Source organism: Lampetra fluviatilis, chromosome 59, assembly GCF_964198595.1.
Source record: "Lampetra fluviatilis chromosome 59, kcLamFluv1.1, whole genome shotgun sequence".
NCBI lineage: Eukaryota > Metazoa > Chordata > Hyperoartia > Petromyzontiformes > Petromyzontidae > Lampetra > Lampetra fluviatilis.
In genome coordinates this window covers 5,208,023-5,229,860 of record NC_136333.1, presented here as the reverse complement: position 1 = coordinate 5,229,860, position 21,838 = coordinate 5,208,023, and the positions used below count along the sequence as shown (strand labels likewise).

General features: G+C 42.9%; 1 protein-coding gene across 3 annotated transcripts in view; it reads left to right on the top strand.

The window, feature by feature from the left end:
* Nucleotides 1-2,596: 2,596 nt before the first annotated feature.
* The window catches only part of LOC144950823 (ceramide transfer protein-like), a 47,029-nt gene continuing 27,787 nt past the window's right edge, over nucleotides 2,597-21,838 (top strand). For 2 of the 3 annotated variants that reach the window (XM_078880937.1, XM_078880936.1), the window contains exons 1-3: nucleotides 2,597-3,031; nucleotides 15,754-15,870; nucleotides 21,462-21,569. In XM_078880937.1, the coding sequence (XP_078737063.1) occupies nucleotides 2,744-3,031; nucleotides 15,754-15,870; nucleotides 21,462-21,569 (513 nt within the window). In that variant the 5' untranslated portion in view covers nucleotides 2,597-2,743. Of the gene's footprint in view, nucleotides 3,032-10,049; nucleotides 10,119-15,753; nucleotides 15,871-21,461; nucleotides 21,570-21,838 lie in introns of those variants that run through there. The other variant, XM_078880938.1, reaches the window with a different exon arrangement.

Sequence of the window (21,838 nt, the reverse complement as noted above, 5' to 3'; positions counted from 1 at the left end):
TTTTTTGTTCGTGCTTTTTATTTGATTTAAATCACGATTGCCGAGCACAGGCCCAAAGACACCAAACGGCCTGCAACAAACAGCACCCAATAGAAGTGGCCACAGATAAAGTTACCTACGATTCGTTTCTCTTAATTGGGCACGGTTACACATCACAACTTGGGGAGAAAAGAGACGAAGGGAGGGAATAACAAAGAAGTGCGCTGCAATGGAAGAAGCCGACACAACAAGTGTTTTGACATACACGACTACTAGCTGTACAGTATGACGTGCACGTGTCTGTTAGGTAATAAAATAAACTATAAACTATTTTTAAACTACAAACGATTATCATTTACCAGGTAAGACCCACTGAGCTATTTTTTTTGCAGAAGCCACCTGTGCCACAAATGATAGCTCAACGAAGTGGCTTATCACGGAGAACATTTATATCTGCCAAATATTCTAAACGCATGATTCTAAATGTTGAAGGGAAAACAATATATATACGGGGAGCGGTTAGCGCACTGCACTACGAACCCAACAGTGACCCGAGTTCGATTCCCGCTCACGGCCAACACCAGTGACGATTATCTCAACCGGTCCTGGGCCTCCTCCCCTAGATTGACTCAGCCTCAAACGAGTACCTGGTGCGGTGTGTAAACATCGCCGCTAGGGAGACAAAGACGACCAGGCGTGGTGCTGGCCACCCACCCCCTCGTGTGCCGTGCCGGCCTTCATAGGTGCTCGCAAACCGCACTTGTTTAGACTATACCGGTTATCTTTAGGTAATTAAAATATATACAGCATTGGTTTTGTGGTTTGACACCTGTGATACACAGCCTACTTATGCCAACGATGATGTAACGAGGCATTTAACGTCCATTTATCAATTCACGGTCGAAGCCAATTCAAACCTTCAATCTCATCCGTTATCTTCACACAGGGGCCGTCCATAAATGACGTCACGCACCTGGGGGGGGGGGGGGTCAGACATTTGTGACGATGTGTGACGAGGGGGGGGGTTGAGAAATGTGACGTCACGTAAAAATGCGCAAATTTAAATAAATATAGACAACACTTTCTACTTATGATAATTGTTTTTTTACCCTTTTATCTGGCAACAAAACTGACACCTTTTTTTTACAAGGAGTCATGTTTGCATTGACCACAATACCTGCAGTTGGAATGCAAACAAAAAACACAACTCTGATAATGTATGCACTGTCCTTGAAATTGATTGGTCCACACCCGAGACAGCTTTCCTTAGAGCCTAGTCTCACATGGTGTTGGACCAGATGACGCCAAAAGGAGCACAACTCAAGGACAATGAACCATCAGAGTATGAGAGCTCGGGGTAAGCACATGAGGCTCCAATGGAATGACGTTCTACTTAATTAAATATACTTTTTTTTTATAAATGTTTTCTCCTAAAACATCAAAGTGCAGCGACACATTAAATACGCGCTACAATGACAATAGTTTAAAGCGATTTGAAGCATGTTTTATTTTGGAAGGGGGGGCAGAGCTTTGTGACGTCATATTTAAAGGGGGGGTCAAAAATCGTCCAAAATCGGGTGACGTCATTTATGGGCGGCCCTATACCTGTCAACCCCTTATCAGTGCCCTACCTTATTGCAGACCAAATTCAGACCTTATTGGTCACTCCGTGACCCTTATACATCTCAACGTTCATCCTACAAAGTCACCATCAGAAGGGAGAAACACAAACAAATAGGCAAACATTTCGATTTAAAGCTTTCGTGACTGCAGGGATTCATCTTCTTGGTTCTTTCGGTAAAGTCACGTAGAATGGAAATCATAAAATAATACAAATAAAACATAATATAATAATTCTCACGACGTTTCGGCCACAACGCAAGCAGCCGTCCTCAGGTGACGCTGGTCTTCACCTGAGGACGGCTGCTTGCGTTGTGGCCGAAACGTCGTGAGAATTATTCTATTATGCTTTATTTGTATTATTTTATGATTTCCATTCTACGTGACTTTACCGAAAGAACCAAGAAAATAGGCAAACACTTTTATTTTGACCGGATTGAAACAGCTGCACGCCGTATGGACTTGAAAACTCAATTTCCCTGTACATTTGTACAAGAATACGAGGTATGAACCGTATGGGTTGATGTCTTCACTGGTTCCACAAGGTGGAGCGATTACCTGCAAGGTGTTACATTAACATTACCTACGTAATCCCGGCCCACGTGTCATTAACATAATGTTTACGATACTCCCCCCCCGCCCCACGCTTGCTCCTTACATAAATTAATAAATTAGCGGTCGCATCTCACCTTCCCATTGGTTCCAAACTCACTACGCCCGCAATAATTATTCACACCACTCATTAACATAATGTCTGACAACCAGGTCGACGCTTCTACATTAACATAATTTATGTAAACCCCGCCCACTTTCCCCGTCGTTTTTTTGCGGCGCGCGCGTGACTATTGCGTACAGCCCGAGCGCGCGCGCGCATAAATTAACGGCCGATTCTCGCGTTCCTATTGGCTCTGGCGCCGAGACTGACACGCCCCCCTCCCCCTCGTGTAACGTTACGCCCCTCCCCCCCCTCCGCCAACTGGCTATGGTCGCGTGCGCGGATGTTTACGTTTTTGGCGCCGCTCGACAACCGTCGTCCCTAACGCGCGCGGTGTGCGCATTTGCACACCAAGCAGAAAGTACGACCAACTCTCATCGCTCCGACGCCAAAATTGAGGACATTTCTGAGGGAAAGTCGACCGCGGCGATGAAGGAAAACAACAGCCCGACGCTCTCCGACGAAGACGACGCGGACGAGGTCGCGTCGTCGTCGTCGACGGCGTCGTCCAGGTCGGACTCGTCGGCCTCCGGAGGCGAGTGCGGCGGCGGCGGCGTGGAGTACGCGGGGACGCTGAGCAAGTGGACCAACTACCTGCACGGCTGGCAGGAGCGATACGTGATGCTTGCGAACGGCACGCTGAGCTACTACAAGTCTGAGCACGACACCGAGTTTGGATGCCGCGGCTCCGTGTGCCTCGGGAAGGCGCTCATCACGGTTCGTTTTTGTTTTATTTGTGTGATTTTTTTAACGTAAAAAAGTATCGGTTTTTGTTTTATTTGTGTGATTTTTTTTCATGCTAAAAAAGTATCGTTTTTGTTTTATTTGTGCGTTTTTTTACGTAAAAAAGTATAGTTTTTGTTGTATTCGTGCGTTTTTTTACGTAATAAATATCGTTGTTTCCGTACGTGTAAAGTTTCTCGTTGCACGTCTTCGTGGCGATCTGACGACGTTAAATGTACTCTCGCACCGTGTTAGATTTAGCTTCTGTGAAGACCTTTTTACGTGGTAAAAAACACCGAAACTTCGTACGTTGAGAATGTCGTTACGACGCATCGATTACGCAATCGCGTGGTAATGTTTTTGATCATAGATTTGATACAAATCAATAGCGCACTGCCTGGAGAAGGTCCGTCCCTTTAGCGTCGGAACTCGCTTGGACCCACCACCCCGACATAGCCCACAGAGGCAGATCCGTGTCTGTGATATCATCAGTGCCACTATCGATTCCCACAGCAAGCCTGACTGCTGATGAGACATCGTGGTGTCAAAACCGGTCCCAGTGTTTCTTGCTTAGATCACAACGCTGCTGAAATTACACACAAACTCAGTGGTTGATGGGATGTGTAAGAATACACGCATGTACTTTATATGTGGAGACGCACGTGTGAAGGAGATACTGTCAATGTATCTATGCACTAATGCATGCATGTGCTATTGAAGAAGGGATATTGCCCGAAACGTCGCCTATGATGAGCAGGGTTGGCTACGTACGGTGCGAAAGAAGTTGTACAGACACAGACCTGTCAACCCCTTATCACAGTGCCCTATGTTATAGACCAGTTCAGAACTTGTTGGTCCACCCCGTTCTCCTTATAAATCTCAAAGTTCATCCTACAAAGTCACATCACAAGGGAGAAACACAAATAGACAATGTTTTTATTATTTTACACGCTTTTATTTAACTCACTATTGTATCCTCAAATCTTGTAACTCAATTTTAACCCACTTCCCAATGTGGTATCGACTGCAAACTTGGTATACTTATGTCCTACTGATGACAATACTATATTTTATCATAAAAAATAAACAGAAATATTGTTTTAATGTTATTTTATGTTATGTTGCGGCTTGGGTCTAATTGTCCATGGTAAGCTGACGTTGGCTTTAATTGTCCCTTACGTTGTGGCAAGCTTCGGGGCCACTTCCTGGAGTCGTGGAGTTCTTCCATTACTAGTACATTTCATAAAAGCTTGTTTAAAAAAAAAAGTTTTTTTTATATTACTTATTTTGTTGATGCCCGTATTGAAACGGCTGTACGTCGTATGGACCTGATCACTCATTTTCCCTACACAAGAATACGGGGTAACCCGTATTGGTTGACAGGTATGCAGCCGTATATTTGTCCATGTAATATATAACGCAAGTATTATTGACGAACGTGTAGATTTTATAATTTCTTGTGCACCATTGCTAACAGCAGCAGCAGCAGCAGAATCGCCAAATTATGTGCTGACATTTTTTCTCGCTCTCTCTCGCCTTACCTTTTAAATAGCCTTGTAGCCAAACATCAGCAGGAATTGGGCCCGCTCTCGACAGATCTCAAGCTAAGCAGGTTTGAGCCTGGGTAGCAACAAACAGGTTTGCTATACGGGTGAGGGGAGCAATTTTGTGTGCAAGCAGAGAGCGGTGCAGAAAAAAAAGCAACTGTTGTATTGTACTTCTGTGCTCCCCGGGTCTCTGTTGCGCCTTCTTCAACTCGCCCTGACCCAGTGTGGCGGTCGATAAAGTAAAGAGCATGTACCACTTTGTTGGAGGTCAACATTGGTTGTCCTTTTTGGATGGACTTGCCCCCCACCCCCTCCATAATAACGTGGAATTTACACCACTGTGCTGGGTGTAACGATTCCCTCATCCAGCAGTGGATTGACACAAATGGCCTTACATATGTACATTTAACTTCTCGGTAAACTTTGAGGCGCTGACCTGATTGAAACTGCTGGCGCCTGACCGTGACGTGAAGGTATTTTCTTCTCTTTAACGACGGTTAAAATTCGCGTCCAAAAGTCAGTAATGGCTACCAGATAAGATATCGTAGATATAAGCGAATTTGCCTCTCGTTGCATCTTCAATGGCCTGTTATCTTAATTGCAATGGATAGGGAGGCGCAGTGGTTATCGCACTACGATGCTATGAACTTGATAACCCGAATTCGAGTCCCTTCCACGACTGACATCAGTGGCAAGTGATATCTGAATTGTTCCTGCTGTCCCAGCACTTGACCAACCCGCATCTCCGATTAGTACGGTTGGCTACGTACGGTGCGAAAGGAGTTCAGCCTACACACAGTACATTGACCGGCGTGGTGAAGTATGGTAAAAAAAAACACGATCAACATGGCGTGGAAAGGCCATGTGACTAAGGCGGCTCTCTGGTCAGTGTAAATTCCACATTTCTATGCCTGAAGTCAGTCCATATAGGACAATCGCTGTTAACCTCCCACAAACTGGTTTATTGACCCAGTAAGGATGATTGGTTGAGTCGACCGCCAAACTACGTAGTCAGGAGTGTTTCACTGAACCATTAATCTGCTGCTGCTCTATTTAAGACCTTTTTGATGGACTTACCCACACCATAACAATGTGGAATTTTCACCATTGGGCCCCCAAGTCTCCATTGACATTGGGATACATTTTGATGTGTAATGTTAAATTATTATTGCCATAATACTTTTTTTTAATTGAGGGGAGGTTTGCTGCCTGTCTTAAGCTGAATGCACAGACATGAAACATGATTGCTCATCTGCAATGGTGGTCTTGATGCAGTGATGGAAATTCCACATTCTCTTGATGGTTGCCTACTGCTTGGGTCTTGACTCAATGCAGTGCCAGTTTTTATGTTCGTTTTGTTTATGTTCTGTATGTGTGCAGAACTCAAGTTGGCTGGCCACTCAAAGCGAGAGTCTTGAATTGCGTTATTTATAAGTGAATAATTGTATTATTTACTCAGATATTGGTGATAGTAGGATACCTTTATTTCGGATCATGTGAGAAGCCTTTGAGACCAGGAGTCTCTTTCTCAAGGGGAGACCTGGGTAGAAGTAGTTACAGCAAACTAACCTTGGCTTAGAGACCCCAAACTGCAGTGACCTTGCCTGGTGAAGTATGGTAAAAAAAACAATTTATTTTCATGCATTTGCATCGAGAATGCATACACAGCAAGCCGTAAAAAGAGTATAGACACATGAACGTACATAAATTACCTTTATTCATAACCGGGTATGAGCGCATTCAGTTTAGGAGTAATTTTCGAAGTGCTGAGAAACGTACGAATGCAAATATAACAATACAGTGTATACATTGGGGGAAAATCCCATTGCTAAGGTTTTCTGATAAAATAATATTAAATAATGAAACTTAAATAAAAACGTGTGCTCAGTCAGACATTTGCCTTATTGAAGCACCACTAATCGCAATGATAAATGCCCATTGATTAATGTAATATGCTCAGATGTCTTCGTATCTGTTTAGGGTGGGCAGCAAGTCCCTCTACCCCTCTCCTAAAGCTGTTATGGCCCTGTAGAGATTCACATATATTTGGACTTCCTGCTCACCATTTACGTTGTAAGGAAAGTCATTATAATGACTGGTGCCGGTAAAAACTATCGCCAGTCCAGTGCCTTTCAATGTGAGAAGGTGCCACGTTGGCGTTCTGAGGTGATGACGATGGTGGTGCGCTGGGAGTGGTTGTTTACCTGGGGCGACCGGGCAAACTGGTCTCAAAGCCACGGTTCCGTGCCTGCCTGCCTGCCTTCCTTGAGTGCCAGCCACCTTGCTTAATTTATAATCGGCCAAGAGGGCACGTATTCACTATGCCATGTGCAACAAACATTTTGTACTGATCGAGTACCCCCGCAGCAGTCGTAAGAGGCCGTTTATCGTCGTCGTCATCGTTGGCAGTGGTCGTGATCAATCCACTGCTGGATGAAAGTCGCCCCAAGCTGTCGCCGCCTCTCGCGGTGTTGCAATGCAACGATATGCTACGCATGGTGAACATTCTCTTGGGTGTATTTCCTTCCTAGACTGCTGGCTATTATCCGTTCTAGCAACTTGCCCAGCCCACATTATTTTCTTAATAGTCAAATGATGTCTTTAACTTGCGCAAGTTCTCTAATACACGTGTTCCTCTTCTGTCTCTCAATGTGATTCCAAGTGTAAAATCTCTTTATGCCTGTTTCTGCACTTTTATACTTTCCTTCCGTTTTCTGTTGTTCCTTTTTGTCTTTACTCCATGTTGCAGCAGGGGTTATTTTTTATAGAACATCTGGCAATTGAGCATCATTATTTTCATAGTCCACATACTGCTGATGAAACTGAAACATAACTTATTTAGGATCTGTTTTGTTAAGCAAATACTGCTGGAAAACGTTTATGTTGAAGGCCCATATGCAGATGGACCAATATGTTAATTAAATGTGGTAAAATAGATCCTTGCCAAATTCGTTTTAGACCCATCAGCCATTGTCTATGCAGTCCTCTTGCCAACAACATATGGCAACCCAATAGTATTTGGTTTAACAAGTCTGACTGCTGACATGACCCAGATGCTCTAAACTGGTCCAAAGTGTGCCTATTTAAATTATACTGGAAACCACTGGTCCAAACACTCAATAGCTAATTAATGGACTAAAAACATTTACTGTTTATGTGGAGGGATGAATTGAAGTCTGTTTTCACAACGGCTCGTAATGATTTATTTGAAATGTATTTGATATATAGTAAAAAAAAACAGTATTGCAATATTGTTCTGTCATTGGAAGTTTGCAAATTAACATCCTGATTGGCGGTCAGCTCGCCCAATCATTCGTCTGGTGTTGATAAGTGAATTTCCTGAGGATAAAACTGACCCCACACGTATTTCCCTGCCCATATGAGCAGCGAAACAATGCTTTTCATTTTATTTAAGTAGTCAAATCCGAGGAGACAGCAATTGAATCGCTTCGCGGGCAGGTGCTAGGTGGATTATGCAGGATCTTGAGAAGTGGTGCCGGTTTGGGGAGGCCTTCACCCAGCAGTGGATTGACCATGGCTGATGATTTTGATGAGTACAATCTACAACCCATGCATGTTCTCATGCAGTTGGATCATCTCCGTGATGCAAGGGGTACCAAGGGTGTGCATCATCTTTTTTACAGGCCACATCCTGCTGATGAAACTTACAGGTGGATTTTCGAGAAGGACAACGCTGAGCTCATGCTTTTCATACAATAAGTTTGTTGAATGAAAACATTGAAATACGTTTATGCATGGCTCAATAAGGATGGTGTGTGCCTTATAGTATTCATTCTGTAATAATTATTTTGTATGTATTCGGGAAAAGCTCACAAATGCTGAAGACTTTTCAGGAGAATCATACTGGCCAGTTCTTGAATATTCGTACATTTGAGAGGAACCCGATGTACCCGAAAATATTCCACGCACGTAGACAGGATAAATCTACCGTCCTTCATGTGAACAAATCATTTCTAGTGATGTTTTTTGGAGATAAAACAAAACGTAATGCCAATTTTACACCTGCTGAGTGGACAAGGCAGTGTCGAGAGAGGCAATATCACACCTTATTGCATGTACTGCAGTGTCATGACATTTTCTGCATCTCCTTGCGGATAATTCACCCAACATCCTCCAGGCCTTTAATATCATGAGCAGGCCTTTGTGCTTAACTGGCATTGTCAGTAGCCAGTGGATATAAATAAATAGCTTTTACATAGGGATATGGCAACCTAATGCCCTTTGGGTAAACATTTGTGCTACAATTTGAAGTTGTATTGACTGATCACTCAATATGAACGTCACGTTACCTGTTTATCTGATGGAAGTTTAAGCCGTACAGTTTTCGTGTCCGATTCACTTTTAACTGTAGCAGGAGCGGCTTTTGGGAATAGTGGGCGCACACAGCTTCTAAAACAGGTGTGGCCGGACAGGTAACGGAACCACATGAATTGTGTTGCGTAAGAATGGGCCACTTAAGTTCTTAAACCCGCAATGTGGAGAAGGCTTCTTAGCTTACTAGTGTATTGCAGTAAATATGAAACTTGCAAGCGAAAAGCAGACCACGACGTGATATTCATTTCATTAATGTGTGTGCAATTTGTAAGGGTATGGTGACACAGACCTATTTCATTTTAAGGTTATAATCCCTTGTTCATCATGACATCCTTTTTACTCTGATGTCTCAACAGCGTGACGGAGATCGCGTGACGTGAGGGTTTCTGCCTTTGTAGTGAGGGTTGTGAGTTGACGCCGAGGAGGGGGGAGGAGGCGCCTCGGCCCCCAATGTGGAGTGACGTCAGCCGCTAATTATTATGAATGGGGGAGGGGTCCATTTGGAGGACGTCACTTTATAATGATTATTAATGAGGGGGGCTGTTCGATGTGGAGTGACGTCACATGCTAATGATTATTAATGAGGGGGGAGGGTTCTCCATGTGGAGTGATGTCACCTGCTCATGATTAATAATGAGGGGTGGCTGGTCGACGTGGAGTGACGTCACGAGCGTTGCACACTGACATTATTGGCTCATTATAGTAGGTAATAATGGAGGGGTGTCCGTTTGCAGGACGTCACCTGCTCATGATTATTAATGAGGGGGGCTGTTCGATGTGGAGTGACGTCACTTGTGCATGATTATTAATGAGGAGGGGTGGGGGGGGTGTCCATTTGACGGACGTCACTTGCTCATGAATATTAATGAGGGGGGCTGGTCGATGTGGAGAGACGTCACGAGCGTTAAGGACGGACATTCCTGGGTGATTATTGTAGGTATCTTGCAAACCACATAGCAATGTACAGTGCTGCATTTGTAAACAACCGCTTAACGTTCTATATTTAAAGCAGTTTGTTGGCTCGTTAGTTTTGTTCAGTGCTCAATGTGTGCGTAGTGTAACTTTTGTTGTATACATGTTCACATATCTCGCCTTTTCACATACTGTATCTTTCTATGCCTCAGTCCCCAGCGAGTTGGATTTGCGACGTTTTTTTTTCACTGTACCGCCTTGCGTGTTTGTAAGCTGCTGTACATCAGGTTAGTGCATTGTTCCCTTTCATAATCGGTTCCTTTTGTTACATTTCTCCATGCGTTTTAAGTAAAAATATTGCGGTATGAAAGAAATTTGACGATTTCATTCACCTCACATTTATGCATTTTAGCCCAGTCAGATTGCCTTAGCCCTTAAGTATGCTTGTTACATAATAAATGATAAATAATGCAAGTGGTGTGGTGAGTTCAGGTGATGGCTGCATTGTTTGCTTAAAGCCGACTTTTTTTTAACATAGAAAGGCTTACTTAGTTCTGCATTTGGAAAGAGATACATCAACTTCTTGTTTTTACTCAAGAAACTTTTTTTTCTCATGACACATTTTGCGGCATAAATGCTTGCCTTGCAAACTGAGTTGAGGTCATAAGTACAAGTCCTGTGGTCACTCAAGGCTGCCACTGATAAGACAGGAAGAATTGCTCTTGGCCAATTCTGTTAACGCTTCCAGGCTGGGTCAGCTGTTTATCTACGCTTATGTACAAAGTTTCAACATTAATACTGTTATAGCTATGGGATTTTTCTGCCAGTATCACAGTATGAAAAATATTAATAGGTGTTACCCTTTCTGGCAATAAAATAGGTGTTCAGATGTTCAAATACAAACCTTTTGCAGGGTATTAAGTCGGCATTAACCAAACGTACTTGTGGTAAAACATGCAAACAAACATGCTCCAATAATATTTAATATTTTATCGGCATGCAGTGAGGAATGTCACATATTCTTAGGTTTTTTCGGTAAAGTCACGTAGGTAAAACATCAAAATTAATAAAAATAAAATAAAACAAAAATCACGACGTTTCGGAGGCAACACAAGTCTCCGTCATCAGGCGGGACCGTCACAGCCGGATTAGCTGCATCAAGTGAGGCAATGATTCAAGATGTTATCCCTTAAAAAGCAAGTTGAGGTGGAGGAGAGGGGGGGGGCTCATCAGAATGTGGTAGCCAATGAATGGAACGCATCGGGAGGGGGAGGGGGGCCAAAAGAATGCACGTCGGCGTGGACGCGGTTGGTGTTGCACAACGCATCGGGAGGGGGGGCGGGGCCAAAGAATGTCACATGTTTGATGTTATGTACGTGTGTTGAAGTTCTTTTGTACTGTGCATAGCCAACCGTGTTAATCGGAGGTGCGAAAATACGTGAGAGTGTTTGAAGAGTTATTTTGAACACCAGATGATTTCTTTTGAGCATACACGTTTAGACAGGTGTGTGCTTGGAATAATTTTGAGAAACAGAAAGAAGAGCATGGATTAGAGGACATATTCAGGTTGATGACCTCCATCAGTTGTTAAGGAATGTAAGTGGGCTTGAGCAGGACACATCGATGGAACGGATAATGACCTTCATTATGAGGCCTCCTTTGCCAACAAAACTGACACCTTTTGCAAGGAGTCACGTTAACATTAACCACAATACTTGCAGTCAAATGCAAACAAAAAACAATACTCTGATAATTTATGCATTGTCCTTGAAACTGATTGGTCCATACCAGAGACAGCTTTTCTTAGAGCCTAGTCTCATATGGTGTTCGACCAGATGACGCCAAAAGGCACACAGTTCAAAGACAACGTATTTGACTGCAAGTATTGTGGTTAATGTTAACATGATTCCTTGCAAAAGTTGTCAGTTTTGTTGCCAGAAAAAAGGGGAAAACCCCTATTAGGATGATGACCTGTCGTCGACAATATTTACGGGAGTAGCGGCCAAGGAATGGAGCGCGTCAAAAAAGGTTGAGGAGATGGAGTGATCAAATCAACTCGTGTTTAGTTTATGTTTGTTTTGTTTCACCTGGTGACGAAGTCAGGAGACCGGTGTGCAGGTGCTGGGTGGATTGTTGCATCGCAGGAGAAATGGCGGAGGCTTGAGCAGCCGTCATCCAGCAGTGGATTGACTGCTGATGCTTATTTTTTTTGAGAAAGTAGTACTCATATCCAACAAATCATGTTGCCTCCTTTACGCGCTATATGTTGCACCGCAGTATAATTTACATGTAATGCTTTTCTCTGTCCAGAATAAGGAAATGTACTGCGCAGGCCTTAGCCAAAGGAGGCTGGTCACCAGACGCATCCGCTTTTGGTCTTATTTCCAGAAGTCAGATTGGGAATGGTGGCTGCTTCAGTGGTTAGTGCGCTGCGCTATGAACCAGGTGCCCCGAGTTCAATTCCTGGCGATGGCTGCCATCCGCACCTCCGATTAGCATGGTTGGCTACGTATAGGGTGCGAAAGGAGTTCAACATACAGTACGTATATTAGGGGTGAGTGATTTCTGAACCAATCCTAGCTTCTGTCAACCCTCACCCACCTGCACTCACCAGCATGGTGAAGTATGGTCAAACAACCCCATGACTGATATGGTATGGGGAGGCCTTCTTCCAGCAGTGGATTGATATAAAAAGGGCTGTAATTTAAATCATTACAACCAATTGTCAGGGGTAATTGCGTAATTCACACCTTTACAGTCCTGCAGTTGTACATTTATTGAACATATTTGTACGTGCAGTATAATTGGCAATTATGGACATTTTAAAATTACAGTATGAGTAAACCTTTTAAAGAAAAGGTTGTGTTTTTTTTGTTGGTGTACGCATTAAGTTACTGCAGCGACACTAAAGAAGCAAAGGTTACCTTATCCCCGGATCACAGTTGGCTTAACCGAACAATGTAAGTTTTCCTGCCATAGGTCTGGACACCGTAGAATAAAAAATATCCCTATTGTACTATGACACAATCATAATAATACTTATACTGGATAGAATCCGATTAGCTATAAAGATCCTCTTCACAGATGTCGAGTAGGGCCGGTTAAGAACGTTTCAACAACAAACATCACAAAATCATGATCGTAGTGCAAAGTAAAAGAAAGGTAAAAAATCACCCAAACACATAAAAATGCAACGAAACCATCCTCATCCTACCAGGCAAAGCCCACTGAGGTATTCACTTATTTTTCAGAAGCGATCTGGCCACAAATGACGCGTTTGTGCTTTGTGGCTTGACACACGTGCGCATCCCGATGGGAGATTCAAAACCCATCCGCCTGCCATTGACGTGCATGCAAATAGTAAGATGGCTTTTAATTTAGATGTCTATTACACGGATAGTGTTTTCAGTAAATGCTTAAATCTATAGGAACTAGCCTTTTACCCATCCAAGGACGGGTGTATTGCTGTAAATATGACCGCGACGTGATATTCATTGCATCCATTCGCGTGCAATTTGTAAGGCCACGGTGACACAGACTTATTTCATTTAAAGGTTATAATCCTTTGTTCATCATGACGTCCTTTTTACTCTGATGTCTCAACAGCGTTACGGAGATCGCGTGACGTGAGGGTTCTGCCTTTGTAGTGAGGGTTGTAAGTCGACGCTGAGAATGGGAGTGACGTCAGCCGCTAATTATTAATGGAGGGGGGTGTCCATTTGGAGGACGTTACCTGCTCATGATTATTAATGAGGGGGGCTGTTCGATGTGGAGTGACGTCACCTGCTCATGATTATTAATGAGGGGGGCTGTTCGATGTGGAGTGACGTTACCTGCTCATGATTATTAATGAGGGGGGCTGGTTGACGTGGAGTGACGTTACCTGCTCATGATTATTAATGAGGGGGGCTGTTCGATGCGGAGTGACGTCACGCGCGGGACACACAGACATTCTTGGCTCATTATAGTAGTACATATTTGCATCGGCTCGTGTGATTTGTTGTCTCCTGTGATACCATGGTGATAATTTTTGTAATTTTTCTAATTGTACTTTGTTTTCTGGACACAGTGTGCTACAGTCGAATGTGGTTGTACTCAAATGCGAATAGTTTATTTTATTGCCAAACAATAAAACTGAACTGTAAACGTTTGGGAACCAGTGATCCTTACCCGATGGTCTGTATTGTATGTATATGATACCATATTTCCTCATGTTATTTGATGATTCAAACTTTAGTTCATGTAGTACACCTGTCAGAAGCTTGGTGAACTAACACAATTGTGCTTCGGTTCGATGATCTCAGATCGAAATGGACATCATTGACCGTGACCTAACGAGTCACGAAATGGACTGTGTGTTCTTTTAAATTATTAGCAAGGTATTGAGCACACGCAGTGAGTTATGGAGGCCGTGGTTAAAAGAATGTATCATGCAGAACTGTATGCATAGTGAAACCATACTTGACTTTAGATCTCAGCCACCACCACCACCCATACTCGGCAAATAACCCCCCCTTAACTGATGCATTGCCCAAAAAAAGTACCTATCACAACTGGGGCCACACCTATCACTGTGTGCCATTCCAGGCTGTACCCAGCATTGCACAACTCTGTTTGAAATTTGCTTGCTTAAATACTGATGGATAGTATTGTTATGGAAAGCCAATAGGCCAATATACGATCTAAAAGGTCATTTTATTTGTTTGTGCTGACAGAAGAGAGTTCTGCTTAAATGTGCCTTTAAAATCCAGTTGGTCCCTCAACTAACTGCAAATTCCTATTCTTTGGGTCTTTCGGTAAAGCCACGTAGATAGAAAAATAATAAAATTTATAAGAATAATAACAATATCGTCATCAGGTGAAAAATATAGCGGCAGGAAAATAATATATTGTTTCCTGCCTCAGCAGCTCTCCCTGATGACGATTGCTTGTGTTGCGATCGAAACGTCGTGATATTGTTATTATTTGTATTAATGTTATTCTTTTTCTATATACGTGGCTTTACCGAGAGACCGAAAGAATATGAATTCCTGCAGTCACGAAAGCTAGAGACAAATAATGCTCATGTGAAATTGTACTGATATGTCGTGAACATCAGAAGTTTATTATCTGAGTAAATTACCACTTGAGCTATGCGGTTCTTTTGTCAAGGGTGTCTCAGCCAGCAGACAGACACGGCAGCAAGGGTTAACGAACACGATATAAAATATTAATATAAAGTAATCTTCTTGGTTCTGTCGGTAAAGTCACGTAGAAGGGAAATAATAAAATAATAAAAATAAAACAATAAAATATTATTCTATTATTTTAATATATTTTTTATTTAATATTATTTTATTATGTTTTTTATTTTTTATTTTATTATTTCCCTTCTACGTGACTTTACCGAAAGAACCAAGAAGATGAATCCCTGCAGTCACGAAAGCTTTAAATCGAAATACTGTATAAAGTAAATCAAACCAAATGATGTCACAAAACAATTACATACATTCGCATTTGTATTGTTTGCACGTCAATAATGTCTGTTTAAAAGAGTAAAGTGATGGCAGAGTGATGATCCCCAGAGAAGCAGCTCCGAGACTTTCTTTTGAACCAAGAAGTTGCGTCAGGTGCAGGATATAACAATTGACAGTGAAATATCTTCTTGGTTCTTTCGGTAAAGTCATGTACTTCCCTTCTACGCGACTTTACCGAAAGAACCAAGAAGATGAATCCCTGCAGTCACGAAAGCTTTAAATCGAGACAGTGAAATACTTACTTAAATACACCATTTAGAGAATAAGGGTGTCGTGAACGCGCAAATAAAGAGCGAGCATGTTTGCATTGCACATAGAGAAGATATTGCGGCTGAAGAGAAGCAGGAGGGCCCGGCTAAACACTCACGTGGTTTTGTTTTGCTCTGTGTGTATGTGTGTATTGCAGCCGCATGAATTTGACGAATGTCGATTTGACGTCCGAGTCAACGACAACGTCTGGTACATGAGGGCAGAAGATGCCGAGGAGAGGAGAGTTTGGATGGATATCCTGGAACAGAGCAAGGTACGCTGGTTTTGGGAAACCTTCACAAGAACAGTTGCAGTGGGGGTTTACTGCTTCATGCGGGCCATTTGTTGCGAAGACAGGCTGAATTGTGATGTTTCAAAGCATGTTGTTGCACCTATTACAGTGTGGTAATTGATGGCCCTAACAGCTCCTCCACTCATCACTTGAGACATGATCTCAAGACCCACATTCTCTCTCCTGTACCTTACTCGCCCTCCATTATCTGTTAACGTCAAGCAAAAGGTAACCAACACCCGTGGCAATTGGGAGTCAAACAAAAGGGTGAAGTCTTTCCTTCTGCTGCGGTTAATTTTAAATCTACGTGTAAGTGCTCGTGACACGATGGGCGGCGCAAAGAGTTTTAGTTGGTACATAGGTGGTTAGCCATGGGTGTCGGGTTGCGTGGCATAGGAGCAGCTTGGAGGGTTTTTTTTGTCTGAAAACTGGTTATACTGCATGCCTTATGTGCCAGAAAAGGACGACGAAAGCCACATCCGTACATTTTTTTTACGTTCAATAAATAAACTGCTAATTAATTATACATCCAGACAGTGTTAAATTAAACAAAATTTGACGTGCAGAATGCACTTGAGAGGTGAACGGTATTGCTATAAATAAACCAGGGCACGTGTCTGTTGTGTAATAGCCTAAACACAATCATGTGATTTTATCCAGCCCCACTGAGCCTCAGTACTCTTTTTCATACGGCATACTCCGTATATCTGTCTCTCCAAATGGAACAAATACTGTTATACTTCATGTGGAGAGACATATGAAGGGGAACGTTGGTGTTCTTATCTCTTTTGTTATTTGTATTCTGCACAACACCGCAAATTATTATTTAGTGTTATCTACTGCCATAGATGTCCTGGCCACATCACAGCCCAGTGGATTTCGGAATATTGCTAAATCTACATGATCAATTTATGACACGCATTTGTGATAAGCAGTGTTCAGGCTTACCATCTCTAAGGTATTGGATTACATACGCGTGCCACCAAACTCGGCTCAAAAACACAATTGTTGTGGGTTTGTGGCCCGCTGATTCTGTTCACACCTACAATAACCTTGGCTCACAGCTCAAATTTGCCACTTGGAAATGCTCTGCGTAGCGCATGCATATTGGGTGTGTACTTGCGTTGAAAGTTGTCACTCGGATACTCTCTCAGCAATAGTGGAGGACAAATTGGTGGTGAGCCCTCAGTTTTCATCTCCACGAGTGATCCGTGGGCAAACAGGAGGCGTCATTGTGTGGCGAGTTATTCTAGGTTCCTCGGCAAGTCAAGCGTTAACTACATTCATTCCATTGGCTACAATGGGGTCGGTATTTACTCTAATGGCGTCATTCTTGCGAGATGGCATTTTGAATGTAATGCCACTGTGAGAGCTAGCAAGGAGTAGCTTTTGTTTGTTTTGTTTGTCCCCTGCAGTGCAGCAACGGTGGTGCAGTAAACATTTGCCCAAATTTGCAAGAGTATATTCAACTGTTTGAAACGGACTATTATTCCAAAGCGCTCGTTAAGATGTCTTATGTCGTTGACAAGAGCATCCTGTGCATGAGCGACGGTGTGCGCTTCTGTCATGGTGGGTAAACAGGAGCAGGCATTTTTTAACTGGCACGTCGTCGCTGCCGTTGTAAACACGCGAACGCTAACCCAAAGGTCACTCTTCTGGGCCAAATCTCAGTTACACCGTGGTGTGTTTGCTCATTCTTGAGTGGAGTTTGTCACTGTTGCCCAGGCCTTGACTTTTTCGGCAGCGTCGGGTCAGTACCCCATGTCCCACAAAAATAAATACGGCAAAGATATCTACACGGTGGCCATAAAGAAAGTAACCAGCGACAACTTTACCGTGCTGCGTTTTAAAAACTGATTAACATGATCTGGTCTGAGCACTGATTACGTGGAAAAGATAATAACCCTACAAATTGCCCTATTTTGGCCTCTGTGAGCAAGAGCTTTAGAAGATAAGCACATGAGTATAATCTGATGGCTTTATGGAGGGTCATTTACAAGATTATTCTAACTATCCTCCCCATAATAGTGGGACTTGGGTATGGCCCAGTACACCGTGCAATGGTAGGAGTGTTGACTTCAATGTTAAAGCTCTGAAAATTACGATTTCCTGTTTACGCCTTTCAGTGTGAAAATCCAATTATGTTTCACAGATATTAAAATATATGCAGAATATGCCTGACAGTCATCTCGCCACCATCCTTGAGGAGTGCTGACTGAACGTTTTAGACGTGCACAAAAAAACTAAACCTGCAAAGCATACAGTTTATGGTTAACACGTGTGTGGCAGTAAATGGTAACTTTAAGGTTGGCTATTGTTCAAGTTTCACGTGGTGTATACAGTATGGGTTGGAGCAGTGGGAGAGTGGTTTAGCATATCGCGATATGAACCCATCAACCTAAGTTTGATTTGCCGGCCACGGTTAACGTCAGTGCCAACTGTTATCTTCACTGGCACTGGCCTACCCTGCACCCTCCCCCTTCAACAAGCCACACTGACAAACGTGATGAAGTGTGATCTAATAACAATCATGACTGACACAGCATGGGGAGACCTTGATCCAGTCGTGGATTGTGTATATACATAGTGTGTAAATTGTACTTGAAAAAAATACTGTGATTCCTCAGTTTCAAAATAATGCAAAGTTCATAATGTGCCCATTGATAAGGGTACATTATGCAATAGCCCTTGCAATAAATGCACGATAACAGCCGATAGCTTCTGACATTGCATGCGACGCTGTACTTGGCTTCACTCTCAGCCACTGCCGTATGCAGTACATGGGATATATTTTAGGTTTTTAGAATCTCAACCTCATGCTTTTTACACCCCTGTTAAAAATGTGCCTGTGGGAGGTGTTTTGAGGCTCTCACATGGAATTGTTGGCATTTATCTGCAGCTTAAAACATGTAATATGGAAACTGGTAATACTGGATGGGCGCCAGATTTATTTTATTTTAAAGGTCGTAAAATGAACGCATGTAACTTGCCCCCGGGTGCTTATCAGATCTATGACGTACTCTGCTGGTGGTTCGGGGGGGGGATCAAAGGTCAGAGCATGCCGAGTAGCCACAGCTGAGATCTTCAGTTTGAATTTCTGCAGCTGACCGTGAATCAACTGGGTTGATATTCTTAAGTTTTTTCGGTAAAGTCACGTAGGTAAAACATTAAAATTAATAAAAGTAAAATAAAATCAAAATCACGACGTTTCGGAGGCAACACAAGCCTCCGTCTTCAGGTGGAACCGTCACAGCCACGACAGCTGTATCAAGTAAATGAGAGATTGCAGGAGCTACCACTCTCTCAATTACTTGATACAGCTATCGTGGCTGTGACGGTTCCACCTGAAGACGGAAGCTTGTGTTGCCTCCGAAACGTCGTGATTTTTATTTTATTTTACTTTTATAAATTTTAATGTTTTACCTATGTGAATCCTTGCAGTCACGAAAGCTTCAAATCTAGAACTGGGTTGATGTTCTCAGCCTTGGCACTATTTGGTTAATTGTCATTTGACAAAAATACTTTGACAGGGTGGGAAAGTGTTCTCTCCTCCTATGTGAATTAGAGGTGACTTGAAGGGATTTCAAAGGTAGCTCTGTGGAATATGCTTCTCTGGACCATGCTATCACATGAAGGGATTATTCGTTTTATGATGTGATGCTGATAGCATGTTAAGTATAAAATTGGGGAGAATTTTTTTTTTACATTGTCCCATTCCTGAGGCTCTCAGTATGTGGAGTGAAATGTCTAACTTCATGCTGAACAATACACTCTACAACCATAACACATCAGAGTACTTTCCAGCACAACTGTGAAGATCTAAGCTTTAACAAAAAGGTTTACAACGTCAATGAGATTCAGTATTTAGATGCACCTCCTGAACATGTGTAACTTCTAGCTAACTAGATAAATGTCACAACATAAGAAACAATCAAAAGCCACGTACACTTTACGTATGAAGGAATCAACACATTACAAGCTGTGTAGAATGATTTGGAACATTTATATGAAGCTGCTTGCCATGCCTGCGAGTAAATATTGTATCCAATGCAGTTTCCAAAGTTGATATTTACTCAAGAACAGTTGTGCACAAAACTCCGACCAACCTTTACTGAGTGCACTCTTCCAATCTCTTTCATTTGATGTTCCAGCTATGTTGTGTGTTTGTGACCCGCTTGGGAAACCTGTTTGGCCCCCAACAGTTTGAAGTCTGAAATGGGGGTTTGTTTAATGGTTCCATTTGGGTGACCGTTAAGTAGTGAGCAGTAGGGCTTTTTGTTTAGCACAGCCGACTCTTGATGTGTATTTTTTGTAATGATTGCCTTGAACTAGAAAAGCCCTGTTCATTTCAACCTCTGCTCTTGTGTAGCTGCAGACTGATTTAGTTGCCTGGCCAGCCCAGCTTGTGTTTCATTAACTATTGCCATCCGCTGGAGGTGAGGTGAGGTGTCTGCCCACTGCGTTTACTTATTCAACAGATGGTTGTTCAAGGGGAAGGCTTCATAAAATCCCACAGCCCTCATCAATAATTGATCACAAACAGGGTTTTGCTTTAAACGTGATGCATATTTATCTTTTATCATACTAATGGTTTGCGTCTGTCTGCCTACTGGTGGCGTTTGCGACATTTTAAAATGTACATGGCAGGGAGAAAGCAACATTATTTGGAGACAAAATGAGCTGTTTGTATTAAATTCCCACTTGAATAATTTGTTTTGCATCAGTTTGACCCTACGTGTGCAGTCATGTTTTATACTAAGATTGCTTTCCGAACAGCTGCTTTTAGCTAGATTTAAAAAAAATATGATAAAACAAAAAATATCTGCACGTTTTTTTATTAATTAGCAGGAAAAAATTCCAATCAAAAGGATGAATGGTGCCGTTCAACGTTTAATGTTAAACACAAAACAATAATTTGACACTGCAATAGAACACAAACCCGGCACATTCATCAATAATGGCGCCTCGAAAAGGGAATATATAAATAATGAATATGTTAGGACATTTTTTGGGACACTGGTTCTTTTTCTGCAATCAGGAAGGGAGCCATTGCCTGTAATGTCGCCTTTTTATGTTATTGACGAAGTTTTTATTTCACATTACCTTTGCTGACCGAGTTTGGGTCTTTTCTGGTTGGAACTAGGAAGGTAAGTCTGTGCACCGGTTGTGTGCATGCGTGCGTGTTACGTGTGCGTATGCTACACTACCGCTTGTGGGGAGCAGTAGTGTAGTGGTTAGCACGCTGCGCCACGAATCTGGCGACACGAGTTCGATTCCCGCTTATGGCCAACACCAGTGACGATTATCTGAACCGGTCATGGGCCTCCTACCCGAGGTCAACTCGGCCTCAAATTAGTACCTCGTGCAGTGTGTAAACATCGCCACTGGGGAGACAAAGGCAGCTGGGTTTGGTGCTGGCCACCCACCCCCTCATGTGCCGTGCCAGCCTTCATAGATGCTCGCTACAGCACTTTCTCCAACAGTCTGCTCAGGCTATACGGGGGATATTTGACTTTGTGTGTACGTGCGCTTACGTGTGTGCCTTGTCGTTTCCACGTGCCCACGGCTTGCAGCAAGAAATCATCAACGGGTCGGACTTTAACTTGCGCCGCCATGGCTCCTTGGCCTCCATCCTGTCGACCACCAGTGCCTTTTCTACCACCTCCATATCCTCTTTCAAGGTGGGCAGTTGCTTGTGTCAGCAAAAAACAACACAAATACCTCAAATGAAAACCGTGACAATAACCTCAATGACAAAACATATTTTCCTGAAGCCCATTTCTACAAGGAAATGCTGACCCTGGCCAAATGTATCTTTGTTCCAGGGTTTGTTATGCGTACCTTCTTTTGCCTGGATAATCAATTTTGTTATCGTCGGTGGGAGTGGTGCCGCAGTGGATTACGCGCTACGCCTTGAACCCTGCGACCTGAGTTTGATTCGTGGCCATGG